The sequence below is a fragment of the Danio rerio genome, chromosome 2 (genome assembly GCF_052040795.2).
Source record: "Danio rerio strain M-AB ecotype USA chromosome 2, GRCz13ab, whole genome shotgun sequence".
Lineage (NCBI taxonomy): Eukaryota > Metazoa > Chordata > Actinopteri > Cypriniformes > Danionidae > Danio > Danio rerio.
Genome location: NC_141022.1, coordinates 50,883,304 through 50,910,000, shown reverse-complemented (window position 1 = coordinate 50,910,000; position 26,697 = coordinate 50,883,304). Strand labels below are relative to the sequence as shown.

The 26,697-nt window shown below is 32.7% G+C and overlaps 1 protein-coding gene and 1 long non-coding RNA gene across 2 annotated transcripts in view; both read left to right on the top strand.

The window, feature by feature from the left end:
* Nucleotides 1-2,894, top strand: part of LOC147837234 (uncharacterized) — a 3,051-nt gene extending 157 nt beyond the window's left edge. The window contains exons 1-3 of the long non-coding RNA XR_015479125.1: nucleotides 1-685; nucleotides 751-1,093; nucleotides 1,502-2,894. The exon at nucleotides 1-685 is cut by the window's left edge and continues 157 nt beyond it. This is a non-coding gene — a long non-coding RNA (uncharacterized LOC147837234). The remainder of the gene's footprint in view (nucleotides 686-750; nucleotides 1,094-1,501) is intronic.
* A 75-nt stretch (nucleotides 2,895-2,969) lies between these two features.
* LOC147837233 (uncharacterized) lies at nucleotides 2,970-10,067 on the top strand. Its single transcript, XM_087241612.1, has 3 exons — nucleotides 2,970-3,125; nucleotides 8,644-9,143; nucleotides 9,314-10,067. The coding sequence occupies exons 2-3, from the start codon at nucleotides 9,125-9,127 to the stop codon at nucleotides 9,667-9,669; spliced, it is 375 nt and encodes a 124-aa protein (XP_087097738.1). The 5' UTR covers nucleotides 2,970-3,125; nucleotides 8,644-9,124; the 3' UTR covers nucleotides 9,670-10,067.
* The last annotated feature ends 16,630 nt before the right edge of the window (nucleotides 10,068-26,697 follow it).

Here is a 26,697-nt window from a genome sequence, read left to right as displayed (position 1 = left end):
TCAGTTACACTCTACAGTCAGGTTTTTTAGTTAATGTTACTCACATTATTTGTCTTTGTTGGCATCAGTTAAAGAGATAATTCACACAATTTCCCCCTTTTAATATTTCTTCCACACTTGTTTGTGATAAACATCAAATTAGATTACTTTTTGGACTAATTTAACATCATTCCGCACCTGTAAAAAAAACAAACTATCTATGATTTTAACTGAGCATGACCGTTTGGGATAACTATCAGAATTATTTAGCCTTGAGCTTCATGAAAGAACTTTTATTCATTTAGAAATATATTCGGTTTCATAAACACTCTTTCATGCAAAGTCCCTCTCTCCAGGGAGCTTTTAACAGGGATAATGACTAAAGCAGAGCGCTTTAAACCTCCAAACACAACAGAGATCAGGGACAAAGTCATTTTTCAATGCTCTTTCGTTCTCTGAAATGTGTCAGGGGTCTTCCCCATGCCACCCTTGAAAACAACACATGTACTTTTAAATACAATATATGCACACAGACTTTTTCAGCCAGCCAGTCAATTATAAAATTGCCACGTTTAAGGTCTGATTTCTTTAAAAAAAGAGTGATCTTCACCGCCTGATTGATATACGATATAAAGTGGGTCTAACACCCAACTAAAAGCACTGCATTAAATTCCATTTTCCCTCACTGTGTCTTTAAAATACGACTGTTTATTTTACCCCAGTATTTTCAATGAAGTTTCTGCGCTAACCTGCTGGTACTGATGGCGCTAGCGGTTACACAGTCTTTCATCTCGTTAAACACTGCAACAACTAAATGAATGCTTAAGTATATTTAACTGATTGTATTTTAATTACATTACAACATCGATGTTGTAAAAAGAACCTTATGTAATTGAAAATAGTCACATTAAGCTTTCGCCGGAAATTTGTCATTGGCTGAAAAACACTATTGAAACATGTTTAGATCTTGCATTAGCAGGATGGGGTTCTATAAATTACGACTGTATTATGTGTATTAATTGACATATTCTTTAAAAAGATTAAATTCTACTGCGACTGAATGTAACGTGCGTCTAAAAAAAATCACGACAATGAAGTAGGACATATTGCTGATGTGTCCCTGCTGAAAAATCCAGCCTAAACCAGCCTAGGCTGGTTGGCTGGTTTTAGCTGGTCGACCAGGCTGGTTTTAGAGGGGTTTTGGCCATTTCCAGGCTGGTTTCCAGCCATTTCCAGCCTGGTCTTAGCTGGTCAGGCTGGGAGATGACCAGCTAAAACCAGCTTGACCAGCCTAGCCAAGCTGGGAGTCTAGCTAAAACCAGCTATATCCAGCTTAAACCAGGCTGGTCAAGCTGGTTTTAGCTGGATTTGGCTGGTCATTTTCCAGCCTGACCAGCTAACACCAGGCTGGAAATAGCTGGAAACCAGCCTGGAAATGGCCAAACCCCTCTAAAACCAGCCTGGTCAACCAGCTAAAACCAGCCAACCAGCCTAGGCTGGTTTAAGCTGGATTTTTCAGCAGGGATATATTTAAAGTCCTCAAGAAAACTATCCAGATTTTGTTAGCTCACTTTGCTAGTTTTGTGGTGAATTCATCTGAGCATGTGATTAAGAAAAAAAAAGTTTTCCCTTCTTACACCTAATTAAAATCTGAAAAGACAATTCCTTTTTTCTGTTAAATTGTCAGATTATGTATATTTTAGGAATTGGGCATGGCTAACATTTAACCTCGCCCCTCCAACTGTCTTATTAATATGTACTGTCTATATTAATGCTCAGATTCTCCATGTCTTGGAAAAACCAGCAACTTCTTAAATAAAATATGTAGCATATGTATGTCAGTATAGTAGCGAAAATAAATCATGAAATGATTTTATAACTTATAAAAATGTATAAAAAGGAAACATACCTTGACCAAGACTGCACTGGTTGGAGTCTCCGTTGGGTACTAAAAGCGAGAATGATGGCCGATGTAGTATCCGTTATAGGTTTTTGAAGAATGCAAAAGAAGCAACAATTAGGCGTGCCAACCGTCGCCATTTTGCTCGCATGTTATCACACTGACTGGGGGATACCAAACAAGGGCAAAGAGGCGGAGCGTGAGCAGAGCTACAGACGCCTGCTGGCATTTTGCTCAGATGGGCTTTTCTTTAGGAGAAATGCTTAATACTTCATTACCTGCGACTCTGACCACATGCGCTTGGTCGTGTACTATATCAATAAAGTGTTTACTTTTAAAAAGCCACCAAACATTGTTCTTATGATGTTTTTCAACAGGAAGAAAGTGCAAATTACTTCCAAACACTTCAAATATAGTCTGTGCAAGTAAAAGCAAGGCTATTTATGAAAGGGAGAGCAGAAGGTTGCCGATTGGTTTAATATGGATCGGTTACGAAGCGTTTGTTTTATCATTAAGTGTCCTGGTAAAACAGATATAAGAATCATTTGATACACGAGGGGGTAAACATGATAAAAATAACAGTAATATTATTGCATTAGAGCTTAAATAAACGTTATAACTCAAAATGATATTACTACTCAGGCATATTAGACCCAACAGCTGTTCTGTGTCAGTTGAATCAGTTGACTGTTGAAATTCATATTTTTAACCCAACTGCTTGAACATAAATAACCAGATTAAGGTTAAAAATAACCCAACTAAGCCCCAAATATTTTTAACTTAACTATTGGGTTAGATAAATAATTCAACGGTTTTTAGAGTGCAGTGTTGACAACAAAGAGAAATTATGAGCAGGAGGTGTCTGTTAGGATGTATTAAATCATCTACACACCCTTTCTCGATCATTCTGAATGAAATACCTACTTTACTACATCCAATCAGCTTGCAGTGGAAAAATCAAGCCACGCCCACTGTTTTCTCATTTGAACTTCCATTACTCTAGGAACTGCGTCACAAAACGAAAAAAAAAAAGGTTGTATCTTCCGGTTTAAGAGGACTTTAAATATTGAAAACAAACATCTAAGACGCTACACACACTGCCAAAAGCGACATCTAGATGAATATATACAATATGCTCCACGATTTTCTCTCAATAATAAAACAAGTGCCTGATTATATCGATGTGGATGTGTTTGCACAAACACCAGCTCTGCATTTCACCAGCAGCATCACGTCAACAAATGAGGTAATCAATTGCCATTTTATGATAGTTTGATTGATAATTAAATCTGGCTACATGAAACTGGTTTAAAGTTATATGTTAAAAATTTGTATTTTGTGAATTATTTTGAACATAAATAGGCCTGTTCGTAGAACTGTGGATTGAGGTAAAGTTTGATATTCGCACATCCGTTCATTTAACGGCCCATATATTGTTTACCGCGCCAAGTTGAATATTGAAATAGCATGCAAGGATGACTTCAAAACAACATTAGCACTATGCAATTCACTGTGAACAATGCTGTACTTTGATAGTCATTGACTGATAATATGATTTCACTATTTAACATTTGCAAAAAAATGCTTTTCTGAAATTAAGCTATATTATTAAGCAGAAAGTATTAAAGTGTGAATATAAAACCAACTTTACCTCTATGAACTGTGGAGAGAAGCATGGCAGCTTACATCACATTCGTTTGGATTTTCCCAGCAAAAACGTCCCGAGGTTTACTCCTTCAGTAAAAGACCAGAAAAGGTCTTGTGTATATATATATATATATATATATATATATATATATATATATATATATATATATATATATGTGTGTGTGTGTGTGTGTGTGTTTGTATATATATATATATATATATATATATATATATATATATATATATATATATATATATATATATATATGTGTGTGTATATATATATACACATATATATTTATATATATATATATATATATATATATACATATATTTTTTTCTTTTTTACTAGCTGTTTATGCATTGACATAACAAACATTCTTATAGCCTTTTAATTGATATGTCAGCACTTTGAATGTTATATATTTTAATCAAATGCAAAAGTGTGTGAAATGTGCATCTAATCAATGTAAATGTTGAAAAAATTATCAGATTAATTACAATCCAAAAGTGATTAAAAAAGTACTAGTGGGCCTAGTAAAAGTAAATAATAACAGCATACTTGCCTGATACATGAAAAAAGCAATAAATGTTTTTCACCATCTGTTAATCTTGTGCTATGCTTAATTGTAAAATCAGACATGAGACTTGTTCCTTTAAGCTTCATCGGCTAAGTAAATCGAAAAAAATATATAATATTCATATTTTGTTTGCCTATTTAAAATGTAAAGTTAAAGGAATGTCTGACAAAAAGGTAGTTTGATAAAGACTTCCATTTACTGAGGGGTTATTTGTGCATAATCACCGCACCACATTTTTGCAAGTATAATATTGCCATTTTTGCACTTTAAGCTAAAAGATGACATATGCTCATGTTTATTTCTTTCTCTGAGCATGCAAACCAAACAGCACATGTTCTATCAAAAAAAAAAAAAAAACGTAAAAAAATAAATAAATGAAATATAATCAGTAATAAAAACAACAATAAATCAAGCATGTCTTATGGTGCAAAAGTAACTTTACATGATTTTACTTTGACAAGGATTAAATGCAGACTTCTGGAAGGGAGGCATATTAGACAACAACCATTTTATCTCGATTGTTTTTTATTCATAGTCTTCGTTGAGGCCAAAATTGAAACAAAGTTTTTTATTAATTGCACATTAATGGTTACTATTATGTGGACTTAAAGTGACTGACATTATAAACTTGACTTAAAGTGACTGACATTATTCTTTGAAATGTAGTCTTGCCCAGTAAGCCTGGCTGGAAAATTAAAGCATAATTTTATTTTGGAGGTGATTAAATTATTGGTGGGGACATTTTAATAATCTGTGGATGCTTTTTTTCGTTATCTCCTCCGTCCATGCTTATTCTACACCCTTGGGATATTAAAACAGGTTCTTCACACCAAGATTAAAAAATAATATTTTAATAACTGTTTGATCAAAAGTTCTTTGTTAAACTCAAAATGTTTTTTTAATAGTCACAAAAACCATTATGAAAGCCACTGAAAGAAAATGTATTATTGTTTTTTTGGCACCACATTCAAAAGGAAACAATTTTTTTATTGAATTAAACAGATCTCTTAATTCCTAAATTGCCCTCATATTTTTATTTAAGTGTCTTTTTTATAGCCTTGTCGAAGCACTTAAAATTTTTTCAAGTACCCCCTGGAGCCTGTTTAAAGGTCCTGAGAGGTTTGGAATCACCGGTTTAAAATATGCTTTGAACATAAAATTTAATGTAGCACACCTTTATGCCTGTACATTTGTTTTTCACATCCGCCAATCCAGCAGGCTGTGGTCCTTCACTTTCGCTCGCTTTTCCAGCATGGAGCCTGGTGTCAGACACAATAACATATACTGGAGACAACTTAACCTTCGACCCCTCACACTCTTTGAAATCAGTAGACAATCACAGCATAGCTGACAGGGCAAGAGTTACTCCCCTCTCCCCCGCGTCACTCTGAAAGAGGAGAGAAACGCTGGGCAAAAACAACATGAAAGACAGCAGGCTGTTTCTCGCAGTAATAAATGACATGGAATTTGGTCAGTTGAACCTCGCGGCTCATACACAAACATGCAGGACGGTGGAAAAAGCAAATCAATCTGGGGTTTTCGAGCAGTTATTCTGGAATTGTAGATTGCAACCTGACAATTTATTGCAGATAAGTTTTTAATGGGTCGCTGAATTAAAATGAGTCTAATCATGAATTCGTGTAACATAAATATGATTATTTAATAAAGGAAAATGAAAACAGATCTGGTGATGCGGAGGCATAGTAGGTAGTGCTGTCGCCTCACAGCAAGAAGGCCGCTGGGTCAGTTGCCGTTTCTGTGTGCAGTTTGCATGTTCTTCCCGCGTTCTTTGCGTGGGTTTCCTCCGCTTACTTCGGGTTCTTAGAGATGGGTTGCTGCTGGAACGACATTCGCTGTGTAAAACATATGCTGGATAAGTTGGCGGTTCATTCTGCTGTGGCAACCTCAGATTAATAAGGGGGCTAAGCCGAAAATAAAATGAATGAATGAGTGATTACAAATCTATTGTATTATACTGTATTTAAGTTTAAAGAGACTACAGTCAAATTAGACATGCCAGCGCAAATGGTTCGAGTTACATGTTCTGATGCTTAAAATACAAGGAGAACATATAGAAAACTAAATAAGGATATGAATGTTTGATTGCAGTCAGGATAGGCATGGTTTGTGATCATCATAATGTGATATTTTGCTGTGAAGTACTGTTCATGCTAGTATTACTGCTCTATAAAGTTTATTAAAACTTTAGACAAAATTTAAAAAGTGCATGCATGTTTTTTGTGCATATATTAGGGCTGCACAATATATCATTTTATTAATATCGCAATGTGTGCATCCACAATAGTCACATCGCAGGATCTGCAGTGTCGAGTTGGAATTATAGTTGACCAGGAGCCATATAGTCATTGAAGATTTTTCCCATACTGGAGCAAAAGTTGATCATTTACATGTTGTTTTTAAGGCTTGGCTGCGACTGTTTGACCCTATTAAGAGAGTTAAAATATTTCAGGCACAAGAAATTGTATATTTTGTGACTTTTTAATAATTTAATTGATTATTAAGATATTAAAGATATTATTTCTTTAATTATTTATACAATGAAGTCTATGCAGTGCTATTTTACTTGCTAAATAGAGGTCATCTGGTGAAATTGTATTCATATCACAATATATATATATATATATATATATATATATATATATATATATATATATATATATATATATATATATATATATATATATATATATATATATATTGCAGAAAAACAAAACAAATTTTATCATTATCGTGCCGCCCTAGCATACAGTATATGACGACTAGCACGACTAGCAGTGCGATGTGACTGCATATCGGCACTGGTGGGAAGTGTGTGTTGGCGTTGCGTTTAGACAACAGTTCGACGGCATAATCATGTATGTAAAAAAGAAAATCAAACATGGAAAGTCTATAAACCCTTTTGTATGAGGAACTACTTTCTTCCACCAATCTATCACACCTGGAGCTAACTCAGAACAGCAGAAGCCGTTAGTAATTCACCAATGTCACTTTAGAGCTAGTATTTCAATAATTCTCTAGCGTAATGTCTAAAGTGATGACAAAACAGCTGATTTTGCTCACATTTTAAGATTATTCATACTTAACAGCACATTCCCGATATGCAAGTTCCATCTCACACTCAATACACTACAATTATATCATATAAATACAGTACTACAATATACAAAAGTGAGAGATCGACTTAGAATATCACTTACCAGTTTAATAACTATTTGATCAGCTGTAGTTTGAAATTACGCTGTTTTAGCTTCTAATAATAATAATCGCCATCTTGTAAATAGACAATGTCTTTGTTCTGCTCAATGACAGGCTAATGGCCGCCTACGGGCTGCCTCAGAAATTATAAATATTTTAAAATAGGCACTATCCTTATAAATAAACTGCATAGTTGCAATTTAAACAACTACATTCTTGACCAAAAAGCCTTAAAAGTAAATTATGTTGTCCAACAGCTGCAATATTTGTCAAACTGTAGAGTGTCCTCTGCTTGTTGCTGTATGTTGGCAGAGTAATACACAAGGGTGAAGAGGCGGTATGAGTGCTGTTACTGGGAGAATATCGCACAAATATCAGCCAATCAGATTCAGAAATTAGACAGAACTGTTATACAAGTATAGTTATAGTTTTTGTTCAGGCTTTTTGGGCTCATATTGTATGAATTAAGTGAAATACACACTTATAATTATAAAAATAAAATAACTTAACAAATAACTAAGTCTAAAAATAACTCTGTAATAATAATAGCTTGTACTGTAAGTCAGTTACACTTTACAGTATGGTTCTAAAGTTAATGTTAGTTTACTTGCATTTTTTTGTCTTTGTTATAGGGATAGTAAAAATGAAAATTCTCCCATATTTAACTCACCCTTGACTTGTTTCAAACCAGTTTTAGTTTTCTGTTGCACAGAAAATAAAACATTTTGAAGAATGTTGGAAGTCTGATTGGAAATCTGTAGCCTGAGATTGGTTTGAGCTGCAATTTCATGCGCAAATAACTAAACACTAACAAATTAAGTAAACATCTTCATCAATTTGACAATGCATGCAAATACAGAAATACGCTGTAAATGGGGTAGACCCAGCCTGATCTCACGAGAAAACGTAAGTATTTTACGTTTTGATAGTTTAGTGGCTAATTTGTACGAATTCGTACGAGTTCAGTCGTAAGAAAATGTACGATTTTAAAAAGGAGGCGTGGCACCTAACCCCACCCCTAAACCCAACCGTCATTGGGGGATACGCAAATCGTACTAAAATGTACGAATTAGATCGTACGAATTTGTACGAATTAGCCACTAAATGAAAAAGTTACGAATTGCCGTGAGATTGTGTTGGGTAGACTTCTCCAAAGTATAGTATTTTGTGTTCAACAGAAAACAAAAGCTTAAGGTTTGGAACAAGTGAAGAGTGAGTAATTAAGGCAGAATATTCAGTTTTGGGTGAACTATCCATTTCATTCAGTAAGTCCAGAAAAACTGATACATTCTATGATTGTTTCTTTTTATTTCCCCATAGTTTATGCTGAACAGTACAGTGGTGTTAATGAGATTCTGCAGGACCTTTATCTGCAGGGCCTATTGATAAAGAGTGTTTATCACATCACTCAGAGAGCAACTTCATATCAGACCGCATTCCTTTCCAAAAGCGTCTCTCGTGTTGTCATTCTCCATCTTGCTCTTTTGTGAAGCTAGAGTACAAGCTCTGACAGTTGTGAGGATTTGTCGTCGCAAGTCCAACTTCAGCATCAACTTTAAGAAGCGAAACAAGCTGCGTTTAATAACTGGAGACTCCAGCGTGTCCACGACCAAACCTTCAACATCTGAACATAACAGTTAAGTAAAAGTTTGACGGAGTTAAATCAGAAGAAAAGCCTTTTAAACACCATACTGAAGAAAAAGGACTTCAGACATTGACATTCTGAAGTAAACGACGCTTAATCTATCCCATACTGTTCCACATCCACACTTCACATCGAGTCTTTGTTGAAATAGCAGTGATGGTCATGGACAAATATCGTAAGTTCTGAACTTTTTTATTTTTTATCACAGCTCAAGGTGAAGGAATTATCTTTTTAGCCTTGTAGAGAACCACAAACAGATGATTCCTTGAAGTTACTGCATCTGTTTCCTCTTGAGAGATTGAAACCTTGAATCTGACTTCATTGTTAGCATCGATATGCCTCTAGGTGGCGCTATGAACAACCGAACAATGCTCCTAGCTCTTCTGGCAAGGTGCCGGCAGGCTATTCTGAAGGAAATGGAGACAAACCATCAGAATTTCCAAGATAATTTGACAACAACGGCTCCAACCTCCTCGAGTATCACCACAACAAGACGGCAGTCGTACGACAACGCTTACTTCTATATCCTATTTGTCATGTTCTTCTATTCTTTCATGGCTCTAGCTCTGATGAGAGGTTTTGTCCGATATGATGCAGATAAGAAGGATCCATATGAGGAGTTCATGAAGCCCACAGAGTCCTCAAAGGAAAACACAAGTCCAGTCGATGAGAAAATCGACTTTGAGGAGAACAGTGTGTGAATATTCTACTATATGGACATTTTCTTTTTTCTTTTTTTTTTTGAAGGAATTTTTTACAGCATTTCTGATAATATTTTTTTCTTCTGGAGAAGGTCTTATTTGTTTTATTTCAGCTAGAATAAAAGCAGTTCCAATTTTTTTAGACGCATTTTAAGGTGAATATTATTAACATCCTCAAGCTGTATTTTTTTAGTTCTCTATAGTCTATAGAACTCTATAGAACAAAGCATCATTATACAATGACTTGCCTAATCACCCAAACTTGCTTAATTACCTAATCAACCTAGTTAAGCCTTTAAATGTCACTAAGCTGTATAGAAGTGTCTTGAAAAATATCTAGTAAAATATTATTTACTGTCATCATGGCAAAGATAAAATAAATCCGTTATTAGAAATGAGTTATTTAAACTATTTTGTTCACAAATATGTTGAAAAAAAATCTTTGCTCTGTTAAACAGAAATTGAAAAAAATATATACAGTGGGGCTAATAATGCTGACTACAACTTTATATTGCATGTACAGTACACTATATTTTAGACAGAGATTAATACTTTCAAGGGTGCATTTGATTAAATAAAATGAGTAAAGACTTTTATACTTTTATTGAAATGAATATTAGAAGTAATTATTTTTAAGTGACACTGAAAAATATGCTTAAATTTCAGCTTTGCATTACAGGAATAGTTTCATTGCAACCTTGTACTAATATTTATATAGTTTACCTCAGATTTTATTATAGCATTCATTCATTCATTTTCTTGTCGGCTTAGTCCCTTTATTAATCCGGGGTCGCCACAGTGGAATGAACCGCCAACTTATCCATAACTTAGCCCTTCCAGCCGCAACCCATCTCTGGGAAACATTCACACTCGTACACTACGTACAATTTAGCCTACCCAATTCACTTGTACCGCATGTCTTTGGACTGTGGGGGAAACCGGAGCACCCGGAGGAAACCCACGCGAATGCAGGGAGAACATGCAAACTCCACACAGAAACGCCAACTGAGCCGAGGTTCGAACCAGCGACCTTCTTGCTGTGAGGCGCCAGCACTACCTACTGCGCCACTGCATTTGCACAAATATAATATTGTATAGCATATACATTAGATTAGTCAGTATTGAAGTCAAATCTGGAGATAATCTAACAAAATAACATGCTAATGGTCCAAAAACTAGTACACCCAAATTTATTTGTTATAGAAAAATATTAAAATATAAGAAGCAAGGGAAGCCAAAAAAAAAAAAAAATTGAAAAGTTTTGTAGAAATTTGAAGGTTGTAATTTTTTTTTGCATGAATTTAATTGCATCTTTCAATTTCTAAATATGTTTATTGACTAAAATATTATTAAAAAAAATATATTATATATATTAATATTATAACATATAATTTTATATTAAGCTGCTTTGTGATATTTTTTTTTTCTTATATTTATATCAGAGGTACAAATATTTCTGTTTCTCAATAACAAGCACTTATACACTACCGGTTAAAATTTTGGGGTGAGTTTTATTTATTAAAATTAAAAATAATTGCATTCTTATAGTATATAGTTTCAAATTTAATTATTACTCAATTTTTTGTATAACTATTACCATTAATAATAATAATAATTGTTATTATTTTTATAATTAATAGTGGTTTCTGAAGGATCATGTGACTAAAGACTGAAGTAATCATTACAATCACTGGAATAAATGATTAAATAAAATTATAAACTACTTTTGAACATTATTTTATAGTGCAATAACATTTCACAATTTTACAATTTGTAATTTTGATGAAATAAATGCAGCCTTGGTGAGCAGAAGCTTATTTTGAATCATTTACAAATCACACTGACCCCAAACTTTTGACTGTATAAATAATACACACTGTCATTACATTTTGCTGCTTGAATATGAAATACAATACAATGTGCTTTTTCATATAAACATGCTGTAACATGCTTTGCAAAAAAAAAAAAAAGTTGTCAACCCTGAGAGGTTTAACTTCTAAACGTTTAGACCCAACGTACACTAAATATTGTCATTTTTTACACAATAAAAGATGCACAATTTTAATGGAGCAACTGATAATGTTTTTAATTTAATAAGAGCAATTATTAATTAATTAGTGTTTATTTACATTAATGATCATTATGATGTGTTCAAAGCGTATTTAAATGAATTAAACTTAAAAAAATTGGATTTCGCAGGATGATAATAGAACTATTACTTTTTGATCGTGTTGTTGACCGTATTTATTAGCAAAATCAGCAGTTTCTGTCTCGGTGACCTCGCAAAAGTACCAGCAATTGCAAGGTGAATTTCCAAATTAACAAACGCAGCCCTATAATTATATTTGTTTTGACAAAATCAGTATTAGGAAGTAAGGTTAGACGACGTGCGCTCGGAGGTTTTTGATGTGGGGAGGTTAGATTTAATCAAGCAGAAGGCAGGAGGCAGGGATGCGGAGCGCAGGACGGCCGTGGACGGGATTTGATCCGTGCAGAAAGCGGCGAAAAATGCGCACGGAGAGAGGCTCGTCTAATTTCAACCTCCCGCTGACCCCGAGTGATCTTACATCTCCGACCCAGAGGACGCATGGAACCCTAGACTTTATCGGTTCTGTGAATTAACGTCAATTGCATCTTGCAAGGATGGCGGGGGATGCCTTTAATGAGAACATACGCTTTTCATTTTGACGACATTCTGCTGGCCAGATCATGAAAGCCAGATTGAGAGAGAGAGTGAGAGAGAGGTTGAGCGCGCGGTGTAATATTCAGTAACGCACCAACAACTTGCTATTTGCACCCCCCCCCCCCCCCTCCGTATGCAGTTTTGGGTTTCTCCCAATTTCAGAAGCAAATCAAGAGATGGTTGTGGGACTAGGGAACAGTGTCAATGCATTTAAGGTCAAAGTCAGCTTTATTGTCAATTCAAAGACATGTACTGTACAAGGTACAGGACATAGAATCGAAATTGCGTTACTCTCAGACACTAGGTGAGGGTAATATGAAGTATTAATAAATACAAAAAATAGAGTTTTAAAAAGAAATTACAATAAATACACTTACACATTTAGTGTAATCTAAAAATATGAATAAAAATAGAAATGGTAAATAATACAATTACACTTGAGGGCATGTGGCGAGGAGTGCAAACCAGAGCTGTGTAGAAAAGTATATAGTGCAAAAAGTGTAGTATAATGCAATGCAAAACAGTATATAGTGCAAAAAGTGCAGTATAATGCAATGCAAAACAGTATATAGTGCAAAAAGTGTAGTATAATGCAATGCAAAACAGTATATAGTGCAAAAAGTGCACTTGGAAGTTTTTGATGTGGTATAGGTTAGATTTAATCCTAAAATTTTAAGTTGACCATTAACAATTAACAATTAATTTTAACTTTCTTTATAATTAACTGATTAAAACGAATTAGCATGACTTGAAAAATAAGCTGAAACAACATATTTTAATCATTTTAATGAATCTAAAAAGCATGTTGTCAAGGTTTTTGGTCATTTAAAATCGACACTGATTTTTTTTCTTATATATTATTCAGTATTTTGCAAATCATTATTTTGTAAGTTCACTTTTAAGAAGAATGGACCTTTATCTTAATTAAATATTTCGACTTTAAAGAGAGTGTTCACCCAGAATTGACTATTCTATTATCATTTACTCACTTCATTCCCTTGTTTCAGACCAGTTTGAGTTTCTTTTCTTCTATTAAACACAAAAGAAGATATTTTTAAGAACGCTGCATGAAAACCAAAAACTATTGACTTCTACAGTACTTTCTGTTCCTACTATGGATGTCAGTGGCTGCTGGTTTCTATAATTTCTTAGAATATTTTGCATTGTGTTGAAGTTTAGAACCACTTGTGTGATGTAATGTTAATTTTCGATGAACTACCCCTTTAATTACTATACCTTTCCCTCCTTCTTGGAAGGAATCTTCTCAAAGGATTTATACTCCCTTAAGGGAGGGGCAACCTGTCAATCATTTCCCAGTTTACAAAACCAAATTCATTTTATTTTCTCGTTTCCAAGAAGCTATTTTTGCATGGGTATAAACCAGAATCCTAAAAATTCAGAACTAAGAACAATTCATTTTCTCCACAGGTAAACAGATTTTTGACAGTAACAGATAAACATTTATGGACAGACCTGTTATGAGCAGCAAGGTCACTAATTTCTTTTAGGTTTTTGATTATCTAATTTCTAAAGTAATGTCTAATTATATATAAAATTCTGACAAAAAAAAAATAGATTGAGAAAATACATTACCCATAAAGCGGTATAAAGAATTGGATCAGAGAGTTGCCAAAAGGGTTAACACCAATATGTTCTCACTCTGTCAATTCAGTTCAAATCAATTCAATTCAATTCCATAATTGTTTTACTGGCAGAACAAATGTTACAAATGTATTGCCAAAGCATTTATAAAGTTTACATAACAAAATGAAATGCATATATAATAAAAAAACTGAATAAACAGAGTAAATAGCTGTGGTAGTAATCAAACAAAAAAGTAAATTAAATTATTCAATATATAATATTTTTATTTAATATATTATATTATAATTATTATTATTATTCAATATATCTCAATATATATCAATATATCAATAAAAGTATAATATTATTTAATATATCGTATTCATATTTGATATATCATATTAATATTTAATATATCATATTATAATTCAATATATCATATAATATTATTTAATATATCATATTATTATTCAATATATCATACACTCTCAGAAATAAAGGTACAGGAGGTGTCACTTGGGGCAGTACCTTTTCAAAAGTTATATATTTGTACTCTAAGAGTCCACAGTGCTACCTCAGATGTGCATTTTAGTGCCCAAATGTACCTAAAAAAGAACCTTTGAGCTACCATTATGGACCTTTCAGGGACAAATATGTATCTTTAGAAAAATACTGCCCCAGTGACAGCTCCTGTACCTTTAATACAAAGAGTGTATTACTATTCAATATATCATAACATTAATATATATCAATAAAAAAAAACAATAATATCAGAAAATCATTTGAATCATAGATTTCTCTCTCTCTCTCTCTCTCTCTCTCACCTTAATTACAGCTGAAATTGTGTCATTATTATCCCCTTTCACTTGTTGGTTTTTATTGAACACAATTTAATTTTTTTTTTGGTTTTTATTCACCTTTTTGTTGGTTTTTATTAGAAACAAAACAAGTTATTTTGAAAAATGTTGAAAGCTGGTAACCATTGAGTTTTGTGGTATTTGTTTTTCCTACTATGACAGCAAATTCACTGCAAAATGGATGACGTATAGTTGTAGACTGAACAAAATTCACGAAAGGGTTCAGAATGGATCTTTTCTTACTTCTCACACACTGTGAAGGGCTATTGCACGTCCTTATTTTGCCAAGTATAATGGGATCCTAGATTGACATCTATGTTGATCCTGGAACATAATTTTTGTTTGAAAATGTAATCCATACCTATTCCCTACCCCTAAACCCAACCATAACTGTAATTTATTCCCAAAATCAGAGGGGAATGTTGGATAACAATCATGTACAAGTGCATAAACCTAACCGTGAGCCTAACATTAATAAAAAATGTAAACGCATCACTCAATTCTGATTGGCTGATTGGAATGCTGTTCCAGGATCAATATAGATGTTAAAAGATGTCATACTTGGTGAAATCAGGTTGGCGAAGTGTTGTTTCTGTTTCAGTTGTACATGTGGTTCATAATTTATCACTCTAACCATAAGGGCTGCACAATCATTTCAGCATAGATATCGCAGTGTGCACATCTGCAATAGTCACATTGCAAAGATTTGCAAAGTAGTTATAAATCTGGATTATAGTTGACCAGGAGCTACAAAATTGTATTAGAATAATGTATTTATACAGAAATTATACAAATGTATATATTTTTTGTCTATGTTTCTATTTTGTCTTCATTCCAAAGCAAAAACAAGATTATTTAACTTGCAGATAATTTAGCTTGTTTTAAGGAAAAACTCTTTGCCTTATTTAATCAGATTTTTAAAACAAAACAGTATTTTTTATTCATCTGAGATTTTTTAGACTAGAAATGAGACAAACAAAAGTTGAGATTTTTTTATTTTTCAATTTATTGAAATATTATTCAATTTCTGCACCAAAAAAAAATAAAAAAATTAAACCGTGAAAGAGCTATTCAACTATTGTAAAACTGCATTTTTATTGCAATATTTATCACATAATAGCATATTAATGTGTCTTACTGTCAACCCAGTAAAACTGAATGATTAAGATTTAAGAGGAACTGGTCGTTTGTACGGTTACACTGAAAAAAATGCCATTGAAGTGCTTTTGAAGTGGCTCACGCTTGAGCAGGATTATGCATAAAATTAATTAAGCATAAATTAAATGCGATTAATTCTGTATTTCTTTTAATACAAAAAAGTCATTTGGAACTTATTTTATAAGTAGTTTACAAGCTTTTTGTATGCATTTCCAATTAAAGAAAATCAACTGATAATTTGAGCCATTTTGTTTTTACACTGCATGTATCGCCCTCGGACATACCAGATTTATGCACACGCTCTCAGAAAAAACACAATGTTTTTGGTACAATGGTACAATGTTGTACCAATAAAGGTACAAACCCTTTTATCAAAGGTACAAATCTTATCCATGAAGGTACCACTACAATGACAAGACACTTTGTACCATACCAGTCTCAAATGTGTTCCTTCAAGAACTATTAAAAGGCATTTTGCTGTATCCAAGATGTGTCAATTTATTTTCAGTAAATATAAAACATCAAGGAAATTTTTAAACTAATTTTTTTTTAAAGTTTACTTTTGTGTAAATGAACATTTTCAATTTGCAATAAAGAATAAAACTACTTTAACATAAATCAAAAGATCTATTTTTTGCTAAACATTTCACAACACGTTTTACAAAAATGTTACAGAAATACATTCTCCCATCTACAATATAAAACTTTTTTTTCTCTAATTTTCACACGATACCTTTGTAATCACCTAAAAGTTAATTTAATTTACTTTAATTGTAAAAAATATAAATAGAATTATGCAAAAGTATTGTAACGAGATATGCACAATGTTTGATTAGCTTTACAATAGTAAAATGTCTGCATGAACACTGCATGCAGGACTTTTGCCAGCTCATGTATGTAGTGGAAAGCAAACGCCAAAAGGTGCGGATATCAGTAATGAAAATGTATTTATCAGAAAATGCTTTCCAAATGTTTATTAAAAATGCCTTAAATGTTTAGTTTACAACACCTACTGTATAGTTTTGTTTTACCAGTTGTTTTGTATCATAGAACTTAATAGTTTTTATGAGTTTCTTTAAACGTATGCTTTTAAAATATAATATATGTTTGAATATGGAAATTACAATCACTTTGCTTTTCCAGTAATATTTATTTTTCATAGATATTGTAATAAAGTATTTGTCCAACACTTACAATTGAAGTCAGAATCATTAGCCCCCTATTGATTTTTTCTTTTTTTTCTTTTTTAAATATTTCCCAAATTATGTTTAATAGAGCAGGGACATTTCCACAGTATGTCTGATAATTTTTTTTTTTGTTCTGGTGAAAGTCTTATTTGTTTTATTTCGGCTAGAATAAAAGAAGTTTTTAATTTTTTAAACACAATTTTAAGGTCAAAACTATTAGCCCCTTTAAGCTATTTTTATTTTCGATAGTCTACAGAACAAACCATCATTATACAATAACTTGCCTAATTACCCTAACCTGCCTAGTTCACCTAATTAACTTAGTTAAGCCTTTAAATGTCACTTTAAGCTGTTTAGAAGTGTCTTGAAAAAAATCTAGTAAAATATTATTTACTGTCATCATGGCAAAGATAAAATAAATCAGTTATTAGAAATTAGTTATTAAAACTATTATGTTTAGAATTATGTTGACAAAAACTTCTCTCCATTAAACAGAAATTGGGGAAAAAATAAATAGGGCTGCTAATAATTCAGAGGGGCTAATAATTCTGACTTCAACTATATGTACTTATTTTATAAGAACAATTGTGTACCTTCATTTTAATTGTACCATAAAATGTACTGAACAGTATCATAAGAGGTCTTTTCTGTACCATATAAGGTACAACTTTTACAAAGGTACAAAACGCTTCCTTAAGGAATGTTTTCATGTACTTTTTCTTTCTGAGTGTGCAGTAAGCATAGGAATTAAAGTCTTCGGTGTGTTTGAATCTTGTTAATTCATAACAGGTGGGATTTGCTTGGAAAATAAACTTAAGTTTGAGTTTGGATTTCAAGAAAATTAAAAAGAAATGAATGATTGGCTGAGTTTCTTACAACAAGTTGCATCCCACACAATTATTGCAAGACATAACCGCAAGTGAAAATAATACGAGAAAATTCAATATTTACATAATGTTCTTCATAATAAATCGTTGTTCTTAGACTGAAATTCTGAAGACAAGAAGTTTTTATTCAGCTTAAAAAGATCGACTGGTGTGCTAAGAAGGTTTTTTGGTTAATTTCAGGTTAGAATTCATGGTTTATTTTTCAGTTTGCTACTTAAAGTTATAGTTTACCCCAAAAAAGAAAATATCCTCTTTGTTTACTTACACATAAATGGTTCTGAACTCTTCTTTCTTTTCCAAAAATCTTCAAAGCAGATTTGCAAAAATAGTAGCTTATAACCCCCCTGTTTGGCAATGAAACTACCATCTTCAGTAAATATTTTAATATATTAGTAATAATGATTAAAGTGAGCAATAAAGTGACGCATCCAATGGCCTCATTTGATGCTATCAGTGGTTGGACATTTGACCAGAAGCCAGAAATTGTTTCTCTGAGGGCAGCTGCATATCCTGGGTCACAAGAGGAGCATCCTGACCCGAGGAAAAGCCTGACCTGTCTTAATTTAATCTGTCCGCCCGCTGCTCTTTGAAGACACGTTGAAGCCTGAGGGCAGAGCTGATCATCTCACTTCTCTGACCTGACCAAACCTTCAGCTTCAGACAAGACAAGCTAACAAAACTAAACCTGTGTTCAACTGACTGAAACACATTATTCCACAGAGAGATCTTCTGAGTAAAAACCTTAGGTTTGGTGTTATTATTTGTGTAATTAATTATTTTATTTTGTGGACTTGTAGATTTTCCATGCAGCAAAATAGTAAATGGTAACAGAAGTATCATGAGACTGTTCTTGCAAAACAAATGCAATTATTAAAATGTTTTTTATTCTGACCTGAGAGTATGAGTTTTTCTTAATGATGAAAGGTAACTGAATTGTGTATAACTTGGTGTGTTTGAATTTGATTGTAAGCTATAAATAATGTTTGAATTAGGCATGGGACGATAACCATTTTCAAGGTATACCGTGGTTTGGAAAAGTCAAGGTTTTAAAACAGCCAAAATTTTCTTTAATACCGTTCCTAAGCTATGTGTAAGATTTTTTAAATTAGGTTTTTTGGACAACATGTCTCCAGCAGAAAAGTTATCCAAAGATGCCGTTTTAAATTGTAAATAAATCTGTGTTTTTGAAACTAAAGAAGTCAATGATTCATTTGAATTATTTAGTCTGACATGTTTACTGCTCCAAAATATAATAATTGTTTCTCAAGATGAAATATATTGTTTAAAAAGCACATATTTTAGAGCAGTAATCACACTACCGTGAAATAGTGAAACCATGATAATTTTATCCAAGGTCAACATACTGTCAGAATCTTATACCAGTCCATGCCTAGTTTGGATAATGTTTAAGGATCCATCACAATACAGATTTTGTGCATTTGGAGATTTTAAATATAGGCTACATGCAACTTAATGTTTAACCCATCTTTTTTTGTTATTTGAATATTGCATTTATACTTGATATTCATTTTTTTCCAGCTATATATCAAAGCCAACCTTGCTGAAAAAAAACAGCATGCTGGTAAGGCTTGATTTGATGCTGATATGCTGGCCTTACTGGTTTTAATGCTAGTCTTGCTGGTCTCAGAGCAGCAAGACCCGCATTAAACCAGTAAGACCAGCATCAAAACATACCTTACCAGCATATGCTGTTTTTTTCAGCAGAGAAATTATAGTCTATTAAACAATAGTGCATTTTTTGACCAAGTAGTCTATGTGTCTATTCTAAAATATAGGCTACCTTGTATAGTTTGGCCAAAAAGTAGCGAAAACGATAATGTGACCTTTATTGTCATATAGATATAGCTCTGATATGGGTTAAACATTTTATCATTTCTATACCTAAAGATTTATAGGCCTAGCTATATCGTCACCTTAGAATTATAAGGTTCTATTTGACATTTCTGTCAAAATTGAGTTATTCACATATTCTTATTAAATGACAGCTTGCTTACATTGTGATTTTTTTTTATTTTAATTTTATTTAAAAAAAACAAAAAAGGTTTTATCTATAAAGTTGAACTCTTGCTTGGCTCTGTAAGGTTCTTTCTGTGAGCCAATCAGCATTTCGATTGCAGGCACTTGGGCCAATCAGCTTTCTTTGTGATTTTGACTGCTTCATTGACAGCAGGAAAGACCAGTAAGAAACACAAAATCAGTGTTGACTAAATAATGCCACACCACACAAAATTGAGAAGAAATCTGAAACTGAAAAGATGTGTGTAAATGTGATGATTTAGAAATATTTTTTGACATTAAAATGAAATGTTGAATTTTACATTGTTGAAATAGAAACGGGTCATAAATATGTAATATATTAAATGTAAACTATTTTTATTTGTGTATATATAGTCAGTGAGACATTATCAGTGTTTATTAAGCACACTTGCTCATTGTTTTCTTTTATAGTCTTTAAATTTGATATTAAGGCTTGAAAAGCAAATACTTTAATTCATTGGACATAATTTAATACATTAAATTCAATAGTTCATATAAAGCATACAATTAAATAAAATTGCCTTATTACATAAAATTAAGCTGCACTGGATAAAATATTTAGCAGCTTTGTATGCTTAAATTGAAGAAGAAAAAACATTAATCATAAACCATTAAATAAATGTTATAGTAAGCAAAATGTAACTTTCTCAAGTATCAACACATTGTCACAACGCCAACTGATTTTTTTTGTGATTGTATTTCTTGATAAGTAGTCTTTTAATTAATGATCTGCCATATATAACTTTAGAATTCTACACCAAAAATGACTTTTTTTTTTTTTTTTTAGAATTAGAAGGTTCTCTCTTAAGTTTCCCTGTTTGTTTTACCCCAATTTGCAAATGTAAGACAATTTTCATTTACATTTAGAGTACATTTAGGGTCTCTGTCATGTTAATGTATGAAAGAGAACTGTTACACGCATATTGTCTGCTTTAAGGAATGCCAAAACTTTGAAGCTCAATATCTCAAATTAATTTAAAACGCAGATAGATCCTTATACTGTAATTTCAAAGGTGACGAAATGTCAAAAAAGTTATGCTAATAGTAAATTTTGTTGAACAATAAGCTACCACATGTTCTGTCCATCTATCCATGATATATAGCTGTATAAAATCTTTGGGGAAAGTCTTGTAACAGGATACACCAGATGAAGTACGTTATAATGTAGCGATACAGAACATTAAACCTTACTTTGAGCTGCACATGAAGCGAAATTGTTACAGATAATGCCCTCTACTGCCATCTTGTGAACATTTACCCGGATTTACCCAAACACGCGGCGGAACAGCAGAAACTGAAGGTCAGGTAAAACCGATTCATTTTTGAGAAAGGTTTGTTCTGATAGTGGTTGTACTTCAGTGAACACTCGATATTATGGTATATTTTGCTGATGTTTAGTGGGCTGCTTGTAGACTGTGTTTAATAAAACCCGCTGAGAAGAGCTAAATTCAGAAACAATGGAAGTTTAGGCTATTCTTAGATTGTTTTGTAATTTGAGTGTGGTTGTTGGCATGTTAAGAATGTTAATCCGCACTCAGACTCCACGTTTAGGTGTCTGACAAAAGTGTCAGCTAAAACAATTACTGCTTTGCTAACAATGTCAAAAACAAAGTGTAAACATGCAGATGTTGCATTTGTTTGCACCTTGTTTTTGACATTGTTAGCTTTACATTAAATCCGAAAAGCACAGTAATTACAGACTCTGTAACTTAAAAAATAAACACTGTAGTAATTTATAGTAAATACAGTAGGGTGCAATCCTCAACTGGGTGACGCTACTAAGCTTTCTAGGACTGGTTTGTTAAAGCCTGCTACAATACACCACAATACAAACGATGATACAGTATTTATTGCAGTTCATCAGTTGGGTATAGTAATTATAAGTTCTTATTTTGTATGTGATTATTTAGATTAAAAAATAAAAAAAAAAATACTTTTTTTTGTGAATCAAATAATGCCATATTGTTTACCACAAGTACTACTATACAGTTTAAAACATTAGACATGGGCCAGTATAAGATTCTGACAGTATGATAACCTTGTACACTGTACAAAAATGCAGGGTTCCACACAATTCATTCATGTTGTCCCAACACAAATTGATTAAGTTAACTTAACAATTTTAAAAAATTTAGGTGAATTGGACATAATAAATTTAGTTGTTGTTCCAATGAAATCTCAAGAATTGTGTTGTTTCAGCTCATTTTAAATAAGTAGTTTAAACAAGCAAAAAATATCATTATCAAGGTTTTGCTGTATTTTGATTACTGCTCTAATACACATATTTTTTAAAAATGTCGGGGTAAAAAACAAAAACTTTTTTCCACTTTGTACACTTTTTTTTGTAGAAGCATTTCTTTATTTCAGTATTTAGCTCCAGTATAATGGAGCAGCAAACATGTCAGGCTAAATAATTCAAATAAATCATAGAATAAATATAAACAAAGATTTCGTTACATGTGAACATGGCATGTTATTTTTTTCTGCTGGATATACCATTATCTCAAACAACAACAAAAAAATGTAAAACAAAAAAACAAAAAACACATATATCATAGGCAGGGGCGGATTTAGTGATTTTGGGGCCCTAAGCGATTCCAGCCAAAGGGTCTAAAATGCACCATTTCTACTTTTATTTAATATTTATTTGTATTCCTTTTTTATATTACTTAATCTTCTTTTCGATGTTTATTTTAATGCAATCTCTACATTTTTAATGATAAGCTTTCTTTAAATTAATTTACAATTTTAAATAATACATATTTATGTTTATAAATTTGACTGCTGGACTGCTCCATGATGGATGTTTTATTTTTTAATATCAGTATTACATAACATTACATTCTTATAATAATATTATATTAGATTGTATATTAAATAATATTTAACTGTGCTAAAATTATATTTGTTTTTCTCTCAAAATAAAAAATGACAGAAAACAATGTTATATATTAATTATAGGTTTAATTTATACTTTTAGATATTTATTACTCCCCCCAGAATTCCTAGGTCCCTAAGCAGCTGCTTACCTGGCTTATTGGTTAAATCCGCCCCTGATCATAGGAACGGTAAAACAGAAAATTTTGGTGGTTTTAAAACCTTGACTGTTCCAAACCACCTTGAAAACTGTTATCGTCCCATACTACACTTTACTACAGTAAGGCTCAAAAACACTTCAGTATATTTATGTTGGTTAGACCAGAGGTTTTTCAATAAGCACACTTTTACATTAGATTTTAATCTTAAATCACTAATATTACTATCATTTCCAGCTTACACTAGACAGTTTGGTCACACTATTTAGATGGTTCTTTTTTTTTTTTTTTTTACTTACACTGCATCTACATGTCAACTAATTCTCATTAAATTATAAGTAGACTGTCACGTTGAAGTTAGTGTAAGTTGACATGTAGTTGCTGAGTTTCTTATAGTCAGTTAAATGTCTATTTAAGAAGCAGGTAATAAGCAGAGAATCTACTTCATACTCAAATGGACCATCAAAATAAAGTGTTACCGACATTTTTACCCAGGACCATTTACAAATTTCCTATATTTGTGCAAACAGTAAACAATGTTTTAAAAAATCCTAATCAGCTTATGAATGATAATTGTGACTTCACTGCACTGATCATTGCTGCCAGTTGTAATTCTTGTCAGCGGTGAGCAGAGCACTATCTGGGGTTTTCCCTGTGTAAAATTCCTGCGTCTAGACGTGCTGCACAGCGTGTCAAATGTTTATTGTTTGATGTCTGATGATGCTTTGAATGTGGTAATGTGTCATAATACACTAAACACACCTCAATAGATCCTAACATCGATTGTGTTTAGGAGAGATTTTTGTCTTAAAGTTATCTTTCATTTTCTTTATTCTTTCTTTAATTGACGTTTTGTACATGGTGTTTTTTTCCCTTAATAAATCATAAGTGAAACCTCATTTAAAAAGTGTGTTTTTAAAGTTTTCTAGTACTGTTATATGCTTTGATAGAATGTTGTTTTACATGTACTAAGCTGAAAAGAAAATGAATGAATGTACATTTTCTTACGTGTTTAGCTGTGGACAGTGAGGCATTTAACATGCTACTTGATGTTCCTTCACTGTAAAAAGTGGAAACTTAAACAAATTACTTTGACTTGTCACAATTAAATGAATTAAGTTTGACAAACATAATTTATAACAGTTTAAGTAATAAATGAAGTTAGTTAAGGTGTAACAGGTTTTAGTAATTTGTTCATGGCAATTGTAACTATTGTTCACTATCAATAATGAGCAATACTTGTATTTGCCACAAAACATTGAAGTTTTATTTTTATTTTAACATGGGAAGGGAATTATTTATACTGTAGTAAAAGTATTTTACTGTTATTATTATATTAACAATATTATATTGAATAATTTATACTGTACCAGAGGTGGGACCAAGTCATTGTTTGGCAAGTCACAAGTAAGTCTCAATTCATTGCCCTCAAGTCCCGAGTCAAGTCCCGAGTCAAGACAGGCAAGTCCCGAGTCAAGTCCCAAGTCAAAGGCAACAAGTCTCAAGTCAAGTCCAAAGTCCTACAGTTTGATTTTCGAGTCTTTTCGAGTCATTTTAACAGAAAAATAAAATGTAAACAGATTATGTATGGTTGTAAGATCTGTATTTATTAAACAAACCTTTTTTTATTAAAGAACATTGCTCAGGTATATGAAATTCCAATTGTAATTTTTTGAAAAGTGCTAAACAGTCCTGCGTCTCATCTCCACAGCAAATTGCACAAGAACGAGTTCCACCACAATAGAGTCCATTTTGCCTCACATCACACAGAAATTGCAGGTCTACTGACGTCTAGTTCATTAAGTTTAGTTGTGCTATATTATGTTTTCGGTGATCAACTTGTGATTAACTAAAACTACATAAACAACCTCAATGAGGCAGCAGTAGACCAACAACTCCTGTATGCTGCAAAGTAAAATTGAGTGAACTTGGTATTTTGTCAATTGAATCTCGTGTGTGCTGAAGAGATGGAGATGTAAATCTGTCTAGCAGCAATGTAAAATTGTGGCACATATTCTCAATGAAGTAGGCTACTTCATAAAAACAATAACGTTGTTTTCTTCACATAACAATGAAGAACTTTGCTCTCTACCTTGTGTGATGCTCCTGCACCGATTTCCTCTGTGGACAAAACTGCTTGCGAGCTCTCAAATATACGCTGCTCACGCGCAAATTTTCTCGCTCTCAAATATGCACTGCTCACACACACATTTTCCTGCGCGCTCTCAGAGATTATATACAGAATTTGTGTCTTGTGTTTCCTCTTCCTTTCGTGCTTTTTGATATGATTTATATTGAGGCACTATTTATTAACAATAATCAAAATACTAAAATAGACTTACATATTAAATTTTTTATCTAATAAACCATAACATTTTGGCTGTATGTTTTATGATGAGATATTTCCAGTTACAAACACTTAAAGACACAGAGAATAGATGTTGGATGTAAAGAATGCATTTTGTTTTACAAACATTTATTAAACATCCAAAAGAACATTTAAACAAAAATATAACTAACGCAAGCAGAAATGTAACTGTGATAAAAATAAGGAAAAACTTGATAAGGTATTATAGCCTACTGTACTATTCACTCTTTAAATAAATCTCACTATCAGTCCCATTTTATCATGGCAACTAAAATAAAGTTAACACGTCTCTGCTGTCTTCCACATTATTGATGAGATTGTGGAGGACATTTTCCATGTCATCCTCTTCATTTTGAGGAAAAGCTGTTCCACAGGGCCCCTGAACACATCTATTGGCATGGACAGGGTTTTGAACAGTACTATAGTAAAGTACTTCAATTAATCTGTTGGGGTCATATTATAGTTGCTATGGTAACACAAGTGTAATATAAACAAATTACCCAGTGCTGTAGTTTTTTACAATATATGGTATATTATACTACAATTCACCACACTTTACTGTAGAAAAACTACGATCTGTATTTTATTTTATCAGTTCACTATTCTTAATACTACAGTATGCTGAAGCATTCATTAACAACTTGTAAATAATACTAGGCTAAAACATAGGCAGTATACCTAACTCTCAAAAACACTAGTATTTATTATAGAATTTACCTTAACCTCATAGTTTTTCATGTATTGTTACTAAATAGTGTACCAATATATAAACCATATCATTCTGGAATAATCAAGTTACCAGGAGGATCTCTGGAGAGCAAAAGCAGGAAAGGTTTGAGGCACCAGTGTGGACAAAAGTCAAGCAAATGCAGTGAGATTGAATACGCGTGCGAGAGACCAGCCAATCAGATTGAAGTACGTGCCCACTGGTTAAAGTAATGTTAGAGCCAATCAGATTTTTCTTTCTTTTCATAAAGAACGGGGTTAGAATCCCACTTAGGCACTTGTAAACTATCATTTTAGACTATTTTGTCAAAAATCCCTACTGAAAAAAACAGCTTGAACCAGCCTAGGCTGGTTGGCTGGTTTTAGCTGGTCGACCAGGCTGGTTTTAGAGGGGTTTTGGCCACTTCCAGGCTGGTTTCCAGCCATATCCAGCCTGGTCTTAGCTGGTCAGGCTGGGAGATGACCAGCTAAAACCAGCTTGACCA